Source organism: Callithrix jacchus, chromosome 11 (assembly GCF_049354715.1).
Source record: "Callithrix jacchus isolate 240 chromosome 11, calJac240_pri, whole genome shotgun sequence".
NCBI classification, from domain to species: Eukaryota; Metazoa; Chordata; class Mammalia; order Primates; family Cebidae; genus Callithrix; species Callithrix jacchus.
The window spans coordinates 42,598,076-42,619,336 of NC_133512.1; the positions used below are offsets into that span (position 1 = coordinate 42,598,076).

The 21,261-nt window shown below is 34.9% G+C and overlaps 1 protein-coding gene across 2 annotated transcripts in view; it reads left to right on the forward strand.

Annotated features, from left to right (window-relative positions):
• LOC100393185 (mesenchyme homeobox 2) overlaps positions 1–21,261 on the forward strand; it is a 339,527-nt gene that overhangs the window by 167,684 nt on the left and 150,582 nt on the right. For both annotated transcript variants that reach the window (XR_013523932.1, XM_078342638.1), the window contains one exon: positions 5,523–5,641. Coding sequence is in view for 1 of the 2 variants with exons in the window: in XM_078342638.1 (XP_078198764.1) it covers positions 5,523–5,641 (119 nt within the window). In the remaining variant the exon portion in view is untranslated. The remainder of the gene's footprint in view (positions 1–5,522; positions 5,642–21,261) is intronic.

Consider the following 21,261-nt stretch of genomic DNA (forward strand, 5'->3'; position numbering starts at 1 on the left):
AAAAAAAGGCCAAACCAAATGTTTCCTTTCTGAGGTTTTGAGGCCTCTACTTCCAGTTGAGACATAAAGGCACACATTTAGTGTGTCGGTCTGTTGGAATAAAAACTACTATTCAGGGTTCAAGCAGTTAGATGAATGGTGAATTAAAATCTGAAGACTCTTTTTAAAGGAATATTTCGATAGACTATATATTGACCAAGATGTCTAATTTAATTTTCAGCACATCAGATAATTTAGAAAATGCTTTTACATCTTAATTTCTATACAGTGCTTCAAAAACATATCTCTTCCAGTGTGCTATAGCAGAATCAGTGTAGACTACAATTTCCTTGAAGACAGATACCTGGTGTTATGTATCTTTATAACCCAAGAGCTCACCCAGGAGGTCAGTGAGGGATCACTGAATAGACTTAATTAATACCTTAAGGCGGCAACTGCTCTGTATAGATACAGTGACTAGTTAGTGATAGAGCTAGACCAGTTAGTGATCAAAAACAGGTTCTCCTTCTAATTCTGTGTCCTGCTTATTAGCCTTAAGTTTCTTAATTATGATGTGGAATAATGATGTCTGCCTGCTTACTTCAAGGATTTAAGACAAAAAAGGGATTTACGAATTAAAACTCTATGTACTAGATTGCCGTAAAGTGTTGTTAACATTCGATCCTATGGAGTAGAGTTATTTTTGGGATTGTTGGACAAAACACAGGAAATGTATTTGCTTAATATTCCTGACTCCAGTAGGTAAATCTTAGAAGCCAGAGCTCCATATGATTAGATTTTTAAAATTGAAGTATAACTTAAGTACGGTAAAAGGCACTGATTTTATGTATATGTATACACCTAGATAATCATTTGATTAATCAAAATATAGAACTTTTCCACAAACATAGAAAGTTCCCTCCTGACCTTTCCCCACCTTGCTGACTGGACAACCACTGTTCTGATTTCTATCATCATAGTTTAGCTTTGTTACTAGAACTTCATAAAAATGGGAAATACAGTAGTCATACTCTTTTGTTAGGCTTCTCTTGCTCAATGTTGAGTTTTTGAGGCTCATCCCTGTATCAGTTATTTTTCTTAATTTCTGAGTAGGATAAATGTATTATTATTTAATTATACATTCACCTGTTCATATAGATTATTTTTACTTTTAGGCTACTAGGGATAAAGCTTCTATGAATATTGTTGCATAAGACTTTTTGTAGACCATGCCTTAATTTCTCCTCTGTAAATACACAGGAGAAAACCCGACAAATTAGGTAGATTTCTCTTACTGTTTTCTGAAAATTAAAAAATTACTTTCTAAGGAGGTTGTAACCATTTAAATACTCAAAGGCGATGCATGAGAGAGTTCCAGTTGGTCTGTATTCTATCCAACATTTGGAATGATTTGAGTGTGTGTATATCGGTATACATATATATATATGTCAGTGGGTGTTTGTTAAATAGTATCTCATTGTGATGCTAATTTGCATTTCCTTGATTAAGAAATGCCTATGATCATTCACACATCTTTTTGAAGTCTCCTGTTCATTTTAATTGTTCTTTATTTTAAGGGAACAAGTTGAGTTATTTTGTCTTTCAATTATTATTTTATAGTTCTTTATATATTGTTGATGCAAGTCTTAGTCTTTATTGACATGTTAATTGCATATATTTTCTCCTAGCCTATGGCTTGATTTTTCATATTTATAGTAGTTTATTTTGTTGAGAAAATTTTTAAAAATTTTGATTAAATCCAGATTATCATTAGTTTTTTTTTAATTCCAACAAAATCTTCGTCTATATTTACAAAGATATCTCCTTATCTTTTCCTTCTGGGAGCTTTATAGTCTTAGCTTTTATGTTAGGCTGACCTTATGAAGGTATAGTGTGAGGTTTAGGTTGAGGTTTATATTTTTCACATCCTTATTCAGATTGCTTATGCCATTTTTGAAAAGACTTTTTTCCTTGAATTTTTTTTTTTGAGATAGTCTCACTCTGTCACACAGGATGGAGTATAATCGTGTGATCACCACCCACTCAGCCTCAACCTCCTGGACTCAAGCAATCCTCCAACCTCAGCCTCTGGAGTACCTGGGACTATAGCTGTAAGCCGTCATGTTGGCTAATTTATTTTTATTTTTATTTTTATTTTCATAGAGACTAGAATCTCACCACATTGCCCAGGCTGGTCTTGAACTCCTGGGCTCAAATGATCCTCCTGACTCTGCTTCCCAAAGTGCCTGGATTACAGGCGTGAGTCATCACACACAGTCCAGCTTTTCAAAACTAAATTGACTATAGATATTTAGATCTGTTTCTAGGTTCTCTATTCTGTTCTATTGACCTATTTATTTATTATTATGTAAATAATAAGGAACACACTCTTATATGTGGTATTTTATATCTTTATAAGAAGGCTTGAAGTCAGATAGTGAAATACTGGTACCAAAACAGATATATAGACCAAGGGAATAGAACAGATGCCTCAGGAATAACACCATAAATCTACAACCATCTGATTTTCAACAAACTTGACAAAAACAAACAGTGGAAAGGATTTCCTATTTAATAAATGGTGCTGGGAAAACTGGCTATTCATATGCAGAAAACAGAAACTGAACCCTTCCTTACACCTTATGCAAAAACTAACTCAAGATGGATTAAAGACTTTAACATAAAACCCCAAACCATAAAAACCCTAGAGGAAAATCTAGGCAATATCATTCAGGACATAGGCATGGTCAAAGGCTTCATTACTAAAACATCAGAAGAAATTGCAACAAAAGCCAAAATTCACAAATAGTATCTAATTAAACTAAAGAGCTTCTGCTCAACAAAAGAAACTATCTAGTTGGGCACAGTGGCTTATGCTTGTAATCCCAGCACTATGGGCGGCCAAAGCACGCAGATCACAAGATCAGGAGATCAAGACCATCCTGGCTAACATGATGAAACCCCGTCTCCACTAAAAATACAAAAAAACTAGCCAGACATGGTGGCACATTCCTGTAGTCCCAGCTACTTAGAAGGCTAAGGCAGGAAAATCACTGTAACCCTGGAGATGGATGTTACAGTGAGCTAAGATCATGCCACTGCACTCCAGCATGGGTGACAGAGCGAGAATCCATCAAAAAAAAAAAAGAGAAAAAAACTATCATCAGAGTGAACAGGCTACCTACAGAATGGGAGAAAATTTTTGCAATCTATCCATCTGACAAAGGTCTAATATCGAGAATCTATAAGGAACTTAAACAAATTTACAAGATAAAAACTACCCTATCGAAAAGTGGGCAAAGGATATGAACAGACACTTCTCAAAAGAAGAGATTTATGCAGCCAATTGATATACAAACAAAAGCTCATCAGCACTGGTCATTAGAGAAATGCAAATCAAAATCACATGAGATACTATCTTATGCAGAATGGTGATCTTTAAAAAGTCTGGAAACAGCAGATGCTGACAAGGATGTGGAGAAATAGGAGCACTTTTACACTGTTGTTGGGAGCGTAAATTAGTTCAACCATTGTGGAAGATATTGTGGCGATTCCTCAAGGATCTAGAACCAGAAATACCACTTGACCCAGCAATCTCATTACTGGATATATACCCAAAGGATTATAAATCATTCTACTATAAAGACACATGCACATGTATATTTATTGCAGCTCTATTTACAATAGCAAAGACTTGGAACCTGTCAATGATAGATTGGATAAAGAAAATGTGACACATATACACCATGGAATACTACATGGCCATAAAAAAGAATGAGTTTGACTGGACGTGGTGGCTTATGCTTGTAATCTGAGCATTTTGGGATGCTGAGGCAGGTGGATCACCTGAGATCATGAGTTCAAGATCAGCCTGACCAACTTAGAGAAATCCCATCTCTACTAAAAATACAAAAATTAGCTGGGGTGGTGGCAGGTGCCTGTAATCCTATCTACTCTGGAGGCTAAGGCAGGAGAATAGCTTGAACCTGGGAGGTGGAGGCTGTAGTGAGCTGAGATGGTGCCATTGCACTCCAGCCTGGGAAACAGGAATGACATTATGTCTCAAAAAGAAAAAAGAATGTGGTTATGTCCTTTGTAGGGACATAGATGAAGCTGGAAACCATCAGCAGCAGCAAAATAACACTGGAACAGAAAACCAAACACCACATGCTCTCCTTCATAAGTGGGAGTTTAACAATTATAACACATGGACACAGGGAGGGGAACATCACACAGCAGGGCTGGCTAGCGGGTGGGGGGCAAGGGGAGGGAGAACATTAGGACAAATACCCAATGCATTTGAGGCTTAAAACCTAGATGATGAATTGATAGGTGCAGCAAACCACCATGTCACATGTATACTTATGTAACAAACCTGCATGTACAGCACATGTATCCAGATCTTAAAGGAGAATAAAATAAGAAAAAATAAATACTCCAAGTTTTTCAACTTCATGAGTATTGTTTTGGCCATTTTGGTTATGTTGTATTTTCATACAAAATCTTTATGACAGTCAATTTATATAGAAAGTTCTGCTGAAATTTTGATTGAAATTATATTGAATGTATAGATAACTTTAGGGAAAAATTAATATCTTTACAGTATTGGGTCTTGTGACCTATGAACATTGTATACTTATCCATGTGTTTAAGTTTTCTTAATCTTTCCCAGCAATATTTTGTGGTTTTTGGAACAGAGTTCTTATACATTTTTTTGGTATATTTATTTCTAGGCATTTTACCTTTTTATGCTATTGTTAATGAAATTGATCTTTAATTTCTTTAAATTACAGTTTATTAATAAAATTATATTATTCAGCACAAAAAATAAATGAACTATCTAGACTTTTGTTATTGATTAAATTTAATTCCATTGTCTTTATACGCCATTTGATATCAAGCTTCTTAAATTATTATGATTTTATGTCACAGTATATTTACTTTGGTGAATGTTTTACTTGCATTTGAAATGCATATATATATATTAGTAAGTTGATATGCACAATGGAATGAACGTTTGTGTCTACCCAAAATTAGTATGTTGAAATCCTAATCCCCAATATAATGGTAATGAGAGACCAGACTTTTGGGAGGTAATTAGGTCATAAGGATGAGCCCTCCTGAATAGATTAGTGCCCTTATAAAAAGAGACCCAAGAAAGATTTTAGCTCTCTTTCTGCCATGTGAGGATATAAGAAGTTATGAGTGTACAGCCTAGAAGAGTGCTCTCACCAGAACTCAGTCATGCTGATCTCAGACTTCCATACTCTGATCTCAGACTTTCAGTCTCCAGACTTGTGAGAAAAAAATTTCTGTTGCTTTTAAGCCACCCAATCTATGATACTTTTGTCTAACAGTTTGTACTAAGGCAATAGTGCTGTTTAAATGTTCTATATGCTTATTTTACCTGTTTGTTTTATAAATTAGTGAAAAAGGAGTGATAAACATTTATAAAAATTCTATTATTATTGCAAATCTGCCTTATTCTTTCTTTAGTTCTGGCAATTTTTGCTTCCTGATTTAAAACATTTTTTTTTTTTCAGAGGCAGTGTCTTGCTCTGTCAGCTAGTCTGAAGTGCAATAGCACAGTCACAGTTCACTTTCACCTCAAATTCCTGGACTCAAGTGGTCTTCCCACCTTGGCCTTCCAGAGGGATTACAGGTATGTAAAACTCTTTTTAAACTAATGTTTATGTTGTTACATCTCTTTGATGAATTAACACTTTGTCATATAAATTTCATTTTATGTATGATATACTTTGTAGTCTACTTTGTCTGATATTAATATAGTTATAACAGCTTTTTTATGATTAATAAATGCATGATAACACTTTTTCCATTCAACTTTGTGTTTTTAAATTTTAAGTGTTTCTACTGTAAGAAGCATATTCTTGGATATTTCTTAAAATTTATACTGATTTCTCTTTCTCTTAATAGGAATGTTTAGTCCATTTACATTTAATATAGTTGTTGGCACTTTTGAGTTTGTCTACCATTTTCCTATTTGATTTTTATTTATCTCATATATATATATATTTATCTCAAATATATATATATTTATCTCAAATATATATATGATTATCAAACATAATCATGACCCAGGAAGCAGCTATATCTCATTTCCAAAGAAAAAATTTACCATGCTGAATACATATATATATATATAACTAATATGTATATATATATATAACTAATATGTGTGTATATATATATAACTAATATGTATATATATATAACTAATATGTGTATATATATATAACTAATATGTATATATATACACATAAACACACACACACATATACATATATATATATATGTCTTCCTTTCTTATATTCATTTGGAACAAATATTTTCACATATTTCATATTATTCCCTTTAATAACTTTATAATTCATTGCTGTATTTTTTGTTATAGTGTAAAACAATAGGCTAGAATTTGCATTTTATATGATTGTTTTAGTCATTTGAACTTTTTCTCTCTATGAGATCAGGATAAAAGCTTTTGATTATTTAACATGAATATTTTTTGTGTTCTAAAATTACGGAGATATTGAATGACAAGGTATTTTCAGAGTGACTATGAGAGGAGGGTAGTTCTCATAATGGAAGACAGGAAGATCGGAATAAAAAATCTGAGGTAGACTGAGTCTCATTTATATTATTTGAACTCAGGAGTAAATATATAAATATTTTCTTTAAATGTATTTTAGACAGATGGTACAGTACAATGAGACTTGGTTTAAAAATAGTAGTGCATTCCTGAAGCTATTATAGTTTTGAAAGAAAACTGCCTCACATCAATGAAAAAAGTATTTTACTATAAGCCACTCAAGGATTTACATTTACATTCTATCAAGATACAATGTAACTCACTGTTTTCTTTTCATTAATTAATTAATTCATTCAATAATTAGCTAAGTTTGCAATGGATGTCACCATGACCACTGGGAAGTGTTGAGTTGATACCTAAGGATAAGGCCAGGAATAGCGAATGTTTCTTTTGTGTTCCTTCAAAGCAAAAGGAGGCCTGGCCTAAATTAAATTGAAAGTGCTTTTTGCAAAGCATACCAAGCTTTATGGGACTTCAAGCTCAGCATTTTAGGCACAGTATTTCAAACTAAATCACATGAAAAAAATTCACCACTATATTACTTCTTTTAAACAGTTCAGCATGGTGCATGGTGCATTTTTTTCTTTGGAAATGGGATACAGCTGCTTCCTGGGTCATAATTATGTTTGATAATCTCTTTTGGTAAACTGAGGCCTCCCTAAAGTATATCACTATTAAAATGTGCAAAATATAAGTCTTATTACACTAAACACTTATTCAGCTGTATGAAAAATAAGAATAAATTTACAAGGAAAAGGAATAAAATTCCATCTGTCTAATGCATATTCTTATGAGTTTTGTAAATTCAGCATCTTGTTTTTAAACCATTAAGAGAAATTGAAATCAGATTTGTATTTTTAAGTGAAAGAACACTCTTTACTAAATAATACAGTGTAAAAAGAAAGGGTTCTATGAACTTCAAATGCTTAAATACAAATATATTTTACAACCAAACTTTTCCAAAACATTTCCTAATTTATCAGGAACTAAAAATCTCTTTGACTTATCCTTTATCTTACAAATATTTTTGCCATGATACAGATTACTTTATTGTTTCCTTATGTATTTTTATTCTTTATTTTTTAGGAAATTGCTTTATTGAGATTTTTCTTTTTTTCTTATTGCAAGAGCAATAGATACTAATTAGAAAAAAAGCTATAGAGGAAACATAAAAGTACATATTTTAAAGTATCACTTCCTAAAATAGCCTCTGTTACTATCTTGGGAGATTTTATTTCAGATTTTTTCTATGCATGTATTTAAATACCTAACTTACACATGTATGCACATATAAACCCTCATATCTAAACATATATATATGTGTGTATATAATTTTCCAAGTATATGTTGTTTTATATGCTACTTTTTCTCTTAAACAGGCTTTAGAAATGTTACATATATATAAATAGAGATTTAATTGGATTTTTATACCCATTCCATTGAAACAGTTCTATGATAAGTTCCCCCACTAACTTCTATTTTAATGTGCAATCTTCATTCTTCATCTTACTTGACCTTTACGTGACACTGTGGATCCTTCTTTTTTTCTTGAACCATTGTCTTCATGTGGCCTCTAGAGCTGCTCTTTCTTGGTCTTTTTGACTGGCTTCTCCTCAATTCCACTGTCTTTAAACTTCAGAATATTGTTGGGCTTAGTCTTTACACCACTTTTCCTCTATTTCCACAACCATTTTCTTAATACACATGCAGTCTGATACCTTTAAATATCACTTGCATGATGGCATCTCCCAAATATGTATCTCTACTCTGCTACCTTTTCTGAATTCCCTACTGCTGCATGCAACTGACTAACATCTTCATTTGGAGGTTTCTGAAACGTAATTAAAAACTTCAAAGTTCAAGTTCAAACCTGATTTTCTGATATCTGACAAAACTACTCCTCTCCCTACATCAGTAAATGACAACTCCATCCTTTCTGTTACTCAAGAAAAAAACCTTGAAATCATTTTTAATTAGTCTACTAATATCCCATCAGAGTGGGATATTAGCAACCAGAGTGATCTTATTACAGTGTAGACAGATCACATGTCTTCTCTCCTCCATCCTTTCCAAAGCCCATCACAGTACCTCCTTTCCTCCTTGACCTCATCTCCTTATCTCCTCATGCTCACTTTTTTGTTCATTCCCCCCAGCCCATGCAGGCTCCTTTCTGTTCCTCAGGGGCACTGGAATTTGTCATTCCCTCTGTGTTAGGTGCTATTCCTCCGCATACATGGGTGGCTTATTCTCTCACCTACTTTAGGTCTTGTTGCAAATTCTACCCTTTCAGAGGGTCCTTTCTCAGCCACATTACTTAAAATCCTACTATGCCATTTAACTACTTAATTTTTGTCCTTAGTACTAATATAATATGCTACGTACATTACTTAATATTGTGTTTTGTCTCTCTCTGTAGCTAGATTGTAACCTCTAGGAAGGCAGAGCTTTTTCTGTTTTATTCATTTCTGTGTGTCTAGAATATAGAATAGTACCTAGAATATTATGAGCACTTAAGTATTTGTCAAGTGAATATACAAATTAAATGAAGTCACATTATTGTTTTTAAGTACTAATAATGTTTTATTACATGGATGAACTGTTAGTATTTTGAACCAATTTTCCATTGATGCATGTTTAGGTTATTTCTCACCTAACCACTCTATTATTAGTAACACACTATAATAACATTTCGTGACAACATCTAAGTGTTCTTTTAAGGTAAGTTTCTGGTAGTAAAATTGCCACATTAAAGGATTGTCATCACTAACACTTTAATATGTGACCAATGGCCAATAATCCTCCAGAAAAGATATGGAGTCACACGGCTGAACAGTATATGTGAGTGCCTCTAGTCCAATGTATTGGCTATAGTGAGTATAATTATTCTCTATAATGCTTCCCAATGTGATATCAAAACTTGCTGTCTCAGCGTTGTTTTGTGTTCATACAATGCTGCTTTAAAGTCTAGATGGTGCCATCTCTCTCAGACAATAAGCGCATGGACAGCTTTGTTAGCAGCAGTGTAACACCTACCTTGACTGCACAGGGCAGTCTCTAGAAATTCCTCAAGAGTAATTGACTTTCCACATTCACATGCAGTTTCTTCCCTTTCACCAGATTCTGTATGTACTCTGTTGTTTGGTCACCATTTTCTACTAAGATCCAGTAACATGACTGATACTAGTTTTTACAGAAAACAGTAAGCAAAACTGGCCTGCTGTAGACTGAATATTTATGTCTCCTCACAATCCGTATATTGAAGCTTAATCGCCAGTGTGATGACAGTAGAAGGTGGTGCCTTTGAAAGGTAATTAGGTCATGAGGGCTTATCATTTATCTTTCATTAAGTGCCCTTATACAAGAGACCCAGGAGAGGTCTGTTACTTTTTCCATCATGTGAGAGCTCAGCTTAGATGCCATCAGTGAACCAGAATGCAGGCCCTTACCAGGCACTGCTGGAGCCTTGATCTTAGACTTCCCAGCATCCAGTACTATAGGAAATAAATTTTTGTTATTTATAAACTATCTCATCTATGGCACCTTTATTATAGCAACCTGAATGGAGACACTACCATAGCTAATAGGATCGTCTTTACTATGGAAAGTCACTTGGAGTTCCTCTCTGTCATTAGACCTTTAGTTAATTTTCATATAGTGCAGGTTTTGCCATTCCTTTAGGGAAAAGTAAGACGGTCAGGAGTGTGTTACTGTTCAGTGAGTCTACCAAGTCTTTTTAGCTAAAGCCTATTTGCTTTGGCTCTGATTCTGACAGGTCTCCTTCCTGTCTTCTTGTTAGGTTTTTTTGGCAACATTCATAAAATAGGGAGCCTGTCTCTTGGTGAATATTGAATTCCCTGTGTGATAACTTGTGATTTTAATGAAGTTTTGTTAATCTCTAAAACATGTGCTCCTTTGTGTCTAGTCCCTTTAATCTTCCTGAGCTTTTTTTTTTCTTACTTAGATGTTCCTATTTTCTCTGTGTAGTTCAGAACTAAAAGGGTGGCCTAAGTATACATTTTAAATTACATTTTAAGAAATAAGCTTCTTCCAATGACTTTAGAAATTGAAGTTGGTTACTCTGGTTAAAAGTTGTAATTAATATGTTGGTTGAGACTAAACAGGGAGTAATAGTGACAGAGAAAAATGACTCTGTGCATGCGTTTGCTCTTTAAGGAAAAAGTAGATCTTTCTTAAAGCTACATTTCTCAAAACTTTTGGTCTCTGAATATCTTTCCACTCTTAGAAATTGCTGAAGATCTCAAACAGCATAATTTTGTGTACTAGAGCTATCATTATTTGCCATATTGAAGATTATGACAGAAAATGTTTAAATACTGGCTCATTGATTTATTTAGAGATAGAAGTGGTAAGCAAATTTAATGTTAATAGAAAACATGTTTTTATAAAAATAATGGTTTTTAAAAAGTTGTTAGTGAGAAGAGTGGCATTGCTGTATATTTTTGTAAATGTCTTTAATATAAATTAGTAGAGAACAGGTAGATTTTCAACCTGCTTCTGCATTCAATCTATGGCAGTATCATGCCTACAGCTTCTGGAAAACTCCAATGCACATTTATGACATGGTGAGAATAAAAAAAAATGATATTTTAACATTATTATAAAAATAGTTTTGACCTCACAGACTTTCTGAGGGTTTTCCTAGGACCCCCAGACCATATGATGTTCTTTAAAAAGGCTCAATATGTTGCAAATATGAAAGAGCGTGATAAAGGACAAAACTTGGAAAGTGGATTTTATCAGTCTTGATTTAGTGTATCTACATCTGAAAAGAAGCTATGAAATATGTTAAATTTTTAGTAACATTTGCTCACTTTTGATGGGCTTACATCTTTAGTTTACTGATCGTTGCTTTAACCTACTTTATGAAAAGGTTTTTTTTTTTTTTTAAATTTCTGTGTAACCTGTCTAGGTAGCAGAGGCTTTATCTCACCAGAAAAATTTTCTGTGCTTTGTATTGACTTTATTATGTTCCCGATTATTTAAAACAAACAAAAAAGAACCAAACTTCCTCACTTATTCAAGAGCTAATGTTCTTATAATGATATTATCCTCTAGGTTTGTTTTTAATATAACATCAGTTTTATTAAATAGGCAACTAGGAATTGTTTCTTAGATACCTCTTCTATATTAGTAAGCTCCCAAATTGCCTCTGACAGCTCTTGATTTTGCCTTCCTTAAAGTGGTCCCTGAATTTAGAAAATAATGAAAACATTTTCAGGGCATATTTTGCACCTAAACCTGTATTTGAGATTTCCCAGAGGCCCCATGAGAAATCACAAAGATACGTTCTTTTACCTTATAGAATGAAAGATCTGAGTCAAGTTTATGTTTATGTGATATGATACTACCACAACAGTTACATGGGAAAAGTTATCAGGTCAGGAGAGATACAGCATTTTCTTGATAGTATGTATATTATCTAGGTAAAATTGTATTAATATAAATATTCAGAAATATGGAAAATCCTGGAGTTGAAACGGGAGGGTTTCCTGGCACCCGTTGCAGAATATGCAACAGGAGTGTGGCTCTCTGTTCAGCTCAAATCTCTTATGGGAGGGGGAGCATGCAGAGGGAGAGGGGTGGGAACCCAGGCAAGCACTTTTGGGTTCTGGCCCCATGGCAGCATCTCGGGGTGAGTGTCTGTGATTCCCAAAGCCCAAGTGGGCATATGTTACCGTGTACTCTTTCTTTCAGCCTTGCCATCCGTAGAAAGCTTAAGTGTTAACTAGTTTAGTGGACCCTCTGCCTTTTTGCAAGGGCATAGGGCTAGTGTGACAGCTTTCTGTATTCTGATCTCTTGTCCAGCATCCTGGAAAAATTGGGTCACACACACGAACTTGAAAGATGAACGCAGTGGTGGAGGTATCTCTCAGCAGGATGGATGGGGAGCTGGACAGGAGATGGAGTAGGAAGATGATCTTCCTCTCAAGTTTGGCATTTCAGTGGACGATTCTCTCACTGTCCCCAGCTGAGCTCCTCCCAACGTTCCTTCTTTTCTCTCCTTCTCTGCCATGCCATTCTGCCATTTATCTGATCATCTTCTCATCTCCTTGACTGTTTCTGGAGCCTGGGGTTTGGGGTTTATATGGGTACAGGTTAGCAGGCATGGAGGGCCAAAGCTAACTTTTTAGGCGTGAAAACAGGAAAGCCTGTTCTCACATAGGGCCATGGGTACCTAGGCTTGAGGATGGCACCTTTGCTGGGGAACTACCCTCTTCTACCCAGTATTTCCCTGTCTCCTATTTGTATCAGAATTTGTCAATGTCTTCCCTATCTAATGTGCTTTATCCCTAAGAGGAAAACTACACAAAACTCTTGTAAGTTCATTATGTATTATACCCCAATGGAGATTATTACTTTTTTATTTGGATACCTTTTATTATGATGACAATATTTCTGATTGTGGTGACAAATTAGTAACAGCCATCATGTCTCTTTCATCTGTATAAAATTTCGTTTTATTATGATGCTTGCCTGAAGTCGTTTCCATAAGCTACAAGCCAACAAAGAAAGTCTCTTGAGTTTTTAAATGATTGGCTTTTTAAAGACTAGACTCAGGTACAGGCTTCAGAGCTAACATCACACAGACAACTTTCAAACCATGTTAGTGGACTGCCTCATGAAAGCAGACTACTAATCCAAGAACCAGCAGAACAAAAAATTAATTTCCTGGGATTTAAAAAAAAAAGAAGAAAATGTTATCATAATTTGGCATGCTGTTGCTGATGTTTTAAGTTTTCATTTTCTAAAAATATAAATCTCTTATTCTTTCTTCATATAATTAGTAAAATCTGCTTTTTTAAACTGAAGTAAACCATATTAAGATACTATTATTCGATTCTTAATAACCACCTACATGAGTTATCTAGAGTTGCCATAACAAATTGCCACAAACTTGATGACTCAAACAACAGAAACTTATTCTCTTAAAGTTTTGGAGGCCACAAGTCCAAAATTCAAAGTGTCATCACAGTTTGTTCTTTCTGAAGACTCTGAGAGGGGATTTGTCCCTTGCCTCTCTCCTAGCTTTTGATGGTGGTTGCCAATCCTTGGCGCTCCTTGACTTGTGGACATACAACTTGAATCTCTTGTCTCTGGCTTTACTTGGCTTACCCCGATGTGTCTGTGTCTGAAATCTTTCTTTTCTTTTTCTTAGAAGGGCACCAGTCATTGAATACAGGATCCCCCTTAGAGCCAGGATGATCTTATCTCAAAATTCCTAATTACAGCAGCAAAGGGCCTATTTCCAAATAAAGTCTCATTCATAAGTGTTAGAATTTGAACACAGCATTTTGCAGGACACAATTCAACCCACTACCACCCCATATTCGTAATTCAGAAACTTAGTAAGTCTCCCAACTTTTCATAGAAGTATTTACATAGTGACAAATAGAATCTGTCCTCTAATGTTTTGCCTGAAATGTTATAGTTGAAAATAATGCTTTTTTAAAACCAGACATGACAAGTCTTTAAGACAAATAAAAAAAAGGGCTTTGCTTAGGATCCAGTGCCTCCAAAGGTCTCCCAAGGAAACTGGCCAAGTGATACCTGGCATACGGGGGGGCCAGGCTTATCCTTAAGAATAGTAAGAAAACAGGCTTGGCGTGGTGGCTCACGCCTGTAATCCCAGCACTTTGGGTGCGGTGGCTCATGCCTGTAATCCCAGCACTTTGGTAGGCTGAGGTGGGCAGATCACAAGTTAAAGGGATCAAGACCATCCTGGCCAACATGGTGAAACCCCGTCTCTACTAAAAAAATACAAAAATTAGCTGGTCATGGTGGCATGTGCCTGTAGTCCCAGCTACTCAGGAGGCTGAGGCAGGAGAATTGGTTGAACCCGGGAGGTGGAGGTTGCAGTGAGCTGAGATCATGCTACTGCACTCTAGCCTGGCACCTGCCGACAGAGCGAGACTCTGTCTCAAAAAAAAGAGAAAAAAAAGAATAGCAAGAAAAATGTTTGGCAGGCAAAGAACATTAAAAATCTGGGGGGACTTCCAGAAGATGGTAATTCATTCCAGTATACAAGTACTGCTTGTGAAATCTGATGGGGAGAAGTTCTTAGGTTTAGCTTCCGGCCCTTGGGATAGAAAAACAGAGACTTTTAAAAAGTACTATCTGAGATTCCTTATGAAATATCCAGACAAAGATTAATTTATGGACTTTGTAGCTGTTCAATGCTGTATGACTCAGGAATTGCGAAGCAAGCTCAAGGAGCTTGTATGGTAAATTAATACTCTTCCTGCACCTATGTAAATAATCAGGCCCAATATAATAGTCCTTTTATAATCAAGAATAACTTTTGAGATTATGATCACAAGGGAATAGACTGTCAGAAAAAAATGTGAAAGATTTTGAACAGGCAAAAAAGATTATTTGGTGTCCTGTCTACCTCTTTTGGGTTATCTGTGCCTTTCATTGTCTTTGAGCTATTTTCTTACTTTAATTTGTACAGAATTGATAGCAAAAGAAAAGATTCTTATTCATAAAAACAGAAATGGATTTATCTAGTGCACCTCCAAGAAATCAGTTTTGTATCTATTTACAAAGTAATTTCAGCATTCCTGACTGTTCATATTGTACTCATTTAGTTTGCTTTTCAGCATGCTCTAATATTGCCCTGGTTTCTTCATTTATTAATAATAGTTATTAATGATTATTTATTAATTAGTAAACAATATTTAATTTGACTTATTAAAAAATAAAATATGTCTTGTGTTAAAAAAGAATAAGATATAAACTTTGTATCTGTTAGATCTATTTACCATTGAGAAAAAATAAAATATTGAGAAACTTTGGGATAATGTGAGAAAATCGCATATCCTGATCTTTTTAATTGTTTATATCTTCCTGTAGAATGGAAGCCTTATAAGGGCAATGACTTGGTTTTATTCAATACTATTATCTACACAAATTATAATAGTGCCTGGCACATACAAGGTACTAAATGTTTATTGAAAAAAAAAATGATTGAATGAACACATTCTCAGAAAGTAGATTATAATTTTTTTACATAATTTTGTTTCAGTTAGCATTTCAACTAATATTCATGGAAGGAATTAAAAGATTAATGCCTTGATAAGATTAACAACTTGAATAATCACTATTCAGTTTAAGCCAAGAATATCATTTATGCATGTGTGTGCTGTAAAATATAATACTTATATGTTAAAAACTACTTTATTTCTACTAATATTTTTACAAAATATTAATTCAATAAAATCCAAAAGTTTTATATAAAAAAACTACCTGTTTTGAGCACTATCCAGTCTAAAATAAAATAGTATATAGTAGTTTATTCATTTTCCTCTATATACCTTATTTCCTTTTCAATGCCTCTTTCTCTCTTTCTCCTTTGTTCCTCTGTCTCTTTGGCACACAATGTCATCAGGCTCTTTGACCTCCAGGGTTTACTTGCAGAAACGTCCCTGCTTCCTCCCTGTGGGAGGACTAATGGTACCAGAGATTTCTAGGAATTCTTGTCATAGGTGGTATTATGGTATACATGGTTTGGTGACTATCAACTGCAATATCCTTGAATTCCATATGCATCTTTTCTAAAACTAATCTGCCTTGAGAATATGCCTGATGTCATTGAAGATCATTCTTCTTTCCTGTCTTCCTTATCCCAGTTATCATAATCACACATTTTCAGTAAGTATAGCTCTTTATATCAAATCTTACTATAATATATTGTTTTAATATGTAAAACCTCAGAACACTAAATAAGGAAACATTAATTTTAACTTCATTAAGAGATACATTTACAAGTAAATTTCATGTTCTGGTGATGAATATTATTGATAATAATTTAAAATATGACTTGATCATTTGCATATTAATACTCATAATAATAAAAGTTAAATCCAGAAGAAAAGTTTTAAGCTTTAACAATTCATCATAACAGGAAATTTTTAAAATTTCAATTTTATTACATATATATATATGAATACATACATTGTAGTCACAGCAAAGGGTGAAAGAAAGAATGGTTAATATAAAGACTTTAAAATACAAAAATGTTTTACTTTAGGATGAATTTGAGTGGAGAGAGGAGAAAGGAAAAGGTATTTCAAGGATAAAATGAACTGAAGTGAAATGCCCCAATATTATAGAAGAGCTTGTCATGAATATTTTGATAGATGATTACTGTCAAATGGCTATTATATTTCCAATACAATTTAAATTGTACAAATTGAAAGAGGAGGATATTCTAAAAAATGTATAACTGAATGTGTCCAAAACATTACATTTGTCTTTTGAAACATTCTTTTAAAGGCACACTAGCAAAAATATTGATTACTGATTTATGCTATTTTAAGTCTCTAGGTACTTATGAAAGTATTGACTAATAATGAGTAATGAATCTGTGCTATTGTATTAGCTAGGGCTGAGGAAACCTCAGGTCTTACTACATTAAAAAAAGGCCAGAAAATCTTCACAAATTATTCTAATGATGGAATTTTAAATGATATACCTATGGGAACAGACATTTTTACTTGTAAAAGACTTCGTATCATACTATTAGCCTTGTAAAATTTGCGCGTAGCACAGTACAGAGCATTGATTAAGACTGTGGCACACCAAATTACTGTTATTTTCACCAAATTGCTTAAATTTTCAAATCCTGATATCCATTGTTTAAAATGGGGCTCTGCTGTCAAATAGTCCTATCCCTTAGGATTCTTAATTACATATCAAGCGCTAAGTCCACTGTCTGAAACATGAAAACCTATAAAATAATTGTTTCATATTATAGTTACCTATAAAAATACTGATTTAGTTTTTCTTAAAAAACTAATAGGCTTGGTACAGTGGCTCACACCTGTAATCCCAGCACTTTGGGAGGTCAGTGTGGGTGGATCATGAGGTCACAAGATCGAGACCATCCTGGCTAACATGGTGAAACCCTGTCTCTACTAAAAATACAAAAAATAAATCAGGTGTGGTGGCATGTGCCTGTAGTCCCAGCTACTTGGGAGGCTGAGGCAGGAAAATCGCTTGAAGTTGGAAGGTGGAGGTTGCAGTAAGCAGAGATCATCATGCCACTGCACTCGAGTGTGGGCAATAAGAGCGAAACTCTGTCTCAGAAAAAAAACAACAACCAACAAACAAAAAAAATCCTGACTAATATTTATCCCTAATCAGTAATACACATATTGCCTACAATATATGTATGTCTATAATACATACATATATTATGACTGTTCAACTCATTCAGTGTCACTGAAGATTTTTCAAATTTTTAGTCACAGAAAATCCTCAATGTCAACATAATGCAAACTAATACATCTGTGAATCATGCATTAGGAAACAAAAATAATCTGTTTTCTTTTTACTCCTATTGTCATATTAAAATAACAAAGAAAAAGCTTAAGGGTAAAAGCTACCTATTATTTAAATAACAATGTGGCCTTCATTTGATTGCACTGTACTGTATTAACTTCTTTCAGCCTAAAAACAAATTTTGTCATTTAAATGACAAAAACAAAATACAAAACATTTTCTTTGACTATTTCATTATCAAGATTATTTATCTTGATTAAGGAATACATAGAAGAGAGGCTCAAATCTGGGTATAACATTAATTTTAGAAGTCTGCGTTGTTCATTATTACACCATTTAGAACTTAATTAAATTTGTAACTACATAGATTCACAAACTTACATATATTCAGGTGTTTCACAGATGTGTAAATGTTTTTGTTTGGAAGACTAACTCTATCTTATTGGCATAAGGTCTCTGATAATTTAACACCAATATATAATGAGAGTTAAATAAAAATTTTCAAAAGGCTTGCCAAACATTCAGTCAAATCATGCATCTCACTGTGTCTGCAAAGAGCATTAGTCTCTACTCTTCTTGTCCTTTGACTATTGCTATAATCAATCAGTTTGTTTTTAAACTTTTTTGCTGTTGGTTTTGTAGATCTGTGTACTGATGTTTAATGAAAGATATACCACTTCTGCGGAGTTTATTTGCATATTCTCAAGTGTCTCCTGTATCTGGGTAGAATGTCCTTCAGAGTACTCCCAATTCACTCATAGAGTTGGAGTCTAGCTAGGGTTTTCAGCTATTACTCATACTAATATTACACCATTTCTTGGCTCTTATTTTAAGCTAGGATAAGAAGTCAAATATAATTTCAAAAATAAATAGTCTAATTAGTCTGCATTCCAAATGCTGAAGAAATATGATAAGGCAGTACCTGTAGAAAAGAAAAGCCAAGCAGCTTGAATTTGGTCTTTTTCTCATAAAATTGTGGTCGTTTTTCAGTTCTCATCTTACTCTACCAATCAGTGGCATTAAACACACTCATTCATTCCTTCCTCATTTAAACACGTTCTTTACTTGCCCTCTGGAACACCCCTGGCTTGATTCTTTTTTTTTAAACTCACTGGCTCCACTTCTGTTCTCCTTCCCTAGTTTATGTTCCTATTGCCCAACTGCTAATCCCTGGTGTGCTCAGGAGTCAGTCTTAAGCCTCTTCTTGGTCTGCACACAACTCCAAATAATTTTTTCTTATCCTATAACTTTTAATACATCTACATGCTGGTAACTTTCACATATAAATCCTTAATCTCAACCTCTTCCTTGAACTCTAGAGTTGAATACCCAGTCATTTCAACACTTCTCCATGGATATCTACAAAAATCTGATTTTTGCCTTACTAATTCTAAATGTTAAAATTGCTAATTCCAATATTGAACTTGTATTTCTCTCTCCCTCCAAAATAGCCTATTTGAGGGTGCTGCAGTCTTAGAAAAAGTGTACTCTGTTTATTCAGGGAAAAACCAGAGAGTCATTCCTGATGCCTTTCATTTTCTCATGTTCATTAGCTAGTGTTTAAGCAACATTCAGAATATATTCAGGATCGGGCAACTTCCTTCACCTCCACTGTTGTCTCCTGAGTTCAAGCCACCATTTTCTCCTTTTTGGACAATTGCATTTGCCTCCTAACACGTCTTCCTGCCTCTAACCTTGCCTCTTTACAGTGTGTTTTCTCACTTTATCAAGAATGTCATACCTGGCTGGGGGCGGTGGCTCACTCCGTAATCCTAGCACTTTGGGAGGCCGAGGCAGGCAGATCACTTGATGGCAGGAGATCGAGACCAGCCTGATCAACATGGTGAAACCCCATTTCTACTAAAAATACAAAAATCAACCAGGCGTAGTGGCAGATGCCTGTAAACCTAGCTAGTTGGGAGGCTGAGGCAGAAGAATTGCTTGAACGTGGGAGGCAGAAATTGCAGTGAGCCAAGATTGCACCACTGCACTCCAGCCTGGGTGACAGAGTTAGACTCCATCTCAAAAAAAAGGAAGAAGAATGTCACCTCTTTCCCCAAAACTCTTGAAAAGAGGAAAATCTGAAGTCTTTATCATGGTTTATTAAAACCTACAGTCCTTACCTGTATATCTGCTGCAAAGTCCGTGTCCTCTTTTTGTCCCTGTTTTTCATTACTCTGCTAACTCACTCTACTCCAGCCACACTGGTCTTTTGGATTTTCTTATAACATATCAGGTGTTCTTTCACCTCAGGACCTTTGCATAGCCTATTCCTGCTGCCTGAAAACTTTTCCTCAGACAACTGTATGAAAACTTCTGTCCGTTTTTTTGATTCACTACCTAAATGCCTTTAAAAAAAAGTACTTTTCTTACCACCTTTCTTAAAATAGCACATTCTCTTACTATCATCCTCTACCACTTACTCTTATTCTTACTCTCCTTCCCAGCACTCATTCCCACATGACAGGTTATGGACCTGCCTGTTTATTTGTTTATTGCCTTTCTTCTCCTTTGAAACAGTAAACTCCTTGTCATTGGAAATGTTGTTGGCTTTTCTGCTATATCTTTCCAGCCTAGAAGAGTGATTGACACTGCTCAACTAACTTCCTATTGTGTGATTCAATTCTAAGACATAGGTTCACTGAAAATGCCTTCCTTCATTCTCACTTCCTTCAATGTGACACCTTCTGGAAGGCAAAGTAGAGATTTCTGGACTGGGTGAGATTCTAACCCATGGTCCAGGATAACCAGCAGAGCCAACATTAGGGTAGGGATCCTCTCAGCCTTTTCCTACTTGTCTAAAGTGCCTATATCAGTTTGCAAGCTTTTTGAGCCATATGTGCAATGGAAAATCCAGTTCACCCTGGCTTAAACAATGAAAGGACAGAGAGATAGGGCATGCTTAAGGATTGGTGGATCCCTGGCCCTACAAAACCCTTATGAGTTCACAAGTTCTGTCCGTCTCCTCTGCCCTACCCCGTGCTGGCTTAATCCCGAGGCTGTTTCTCATTGGGCTTAGTGAGTAGTTGTCTGATCCATTAAAGTCACAAATGATTTAGTCTATTGCTGACGTGAAAGAGAGGCTCCCTGTATTCATCTCAGCAGATCCATAAAGAACTTCTCTTGAACCTCCAGAACACTTTACATCTTTTTGGCCAAAGTAAAGTCACATATTCATACTTGACTCAATGGCCAATAAAAGAAGGAGGGTAGACCTTAGACAAATCATGCCCACCCATGAGGATGGACTGATATAGTCACCCTTCTTTTGAGGCACATGGTTTGCATGAGGATGTTTAGAAACCTGACCAAATTGACTCAGACTTCTCCGGAAGGCAAAAGATAAAAAAAGAGTGCCTGCTAGTCAG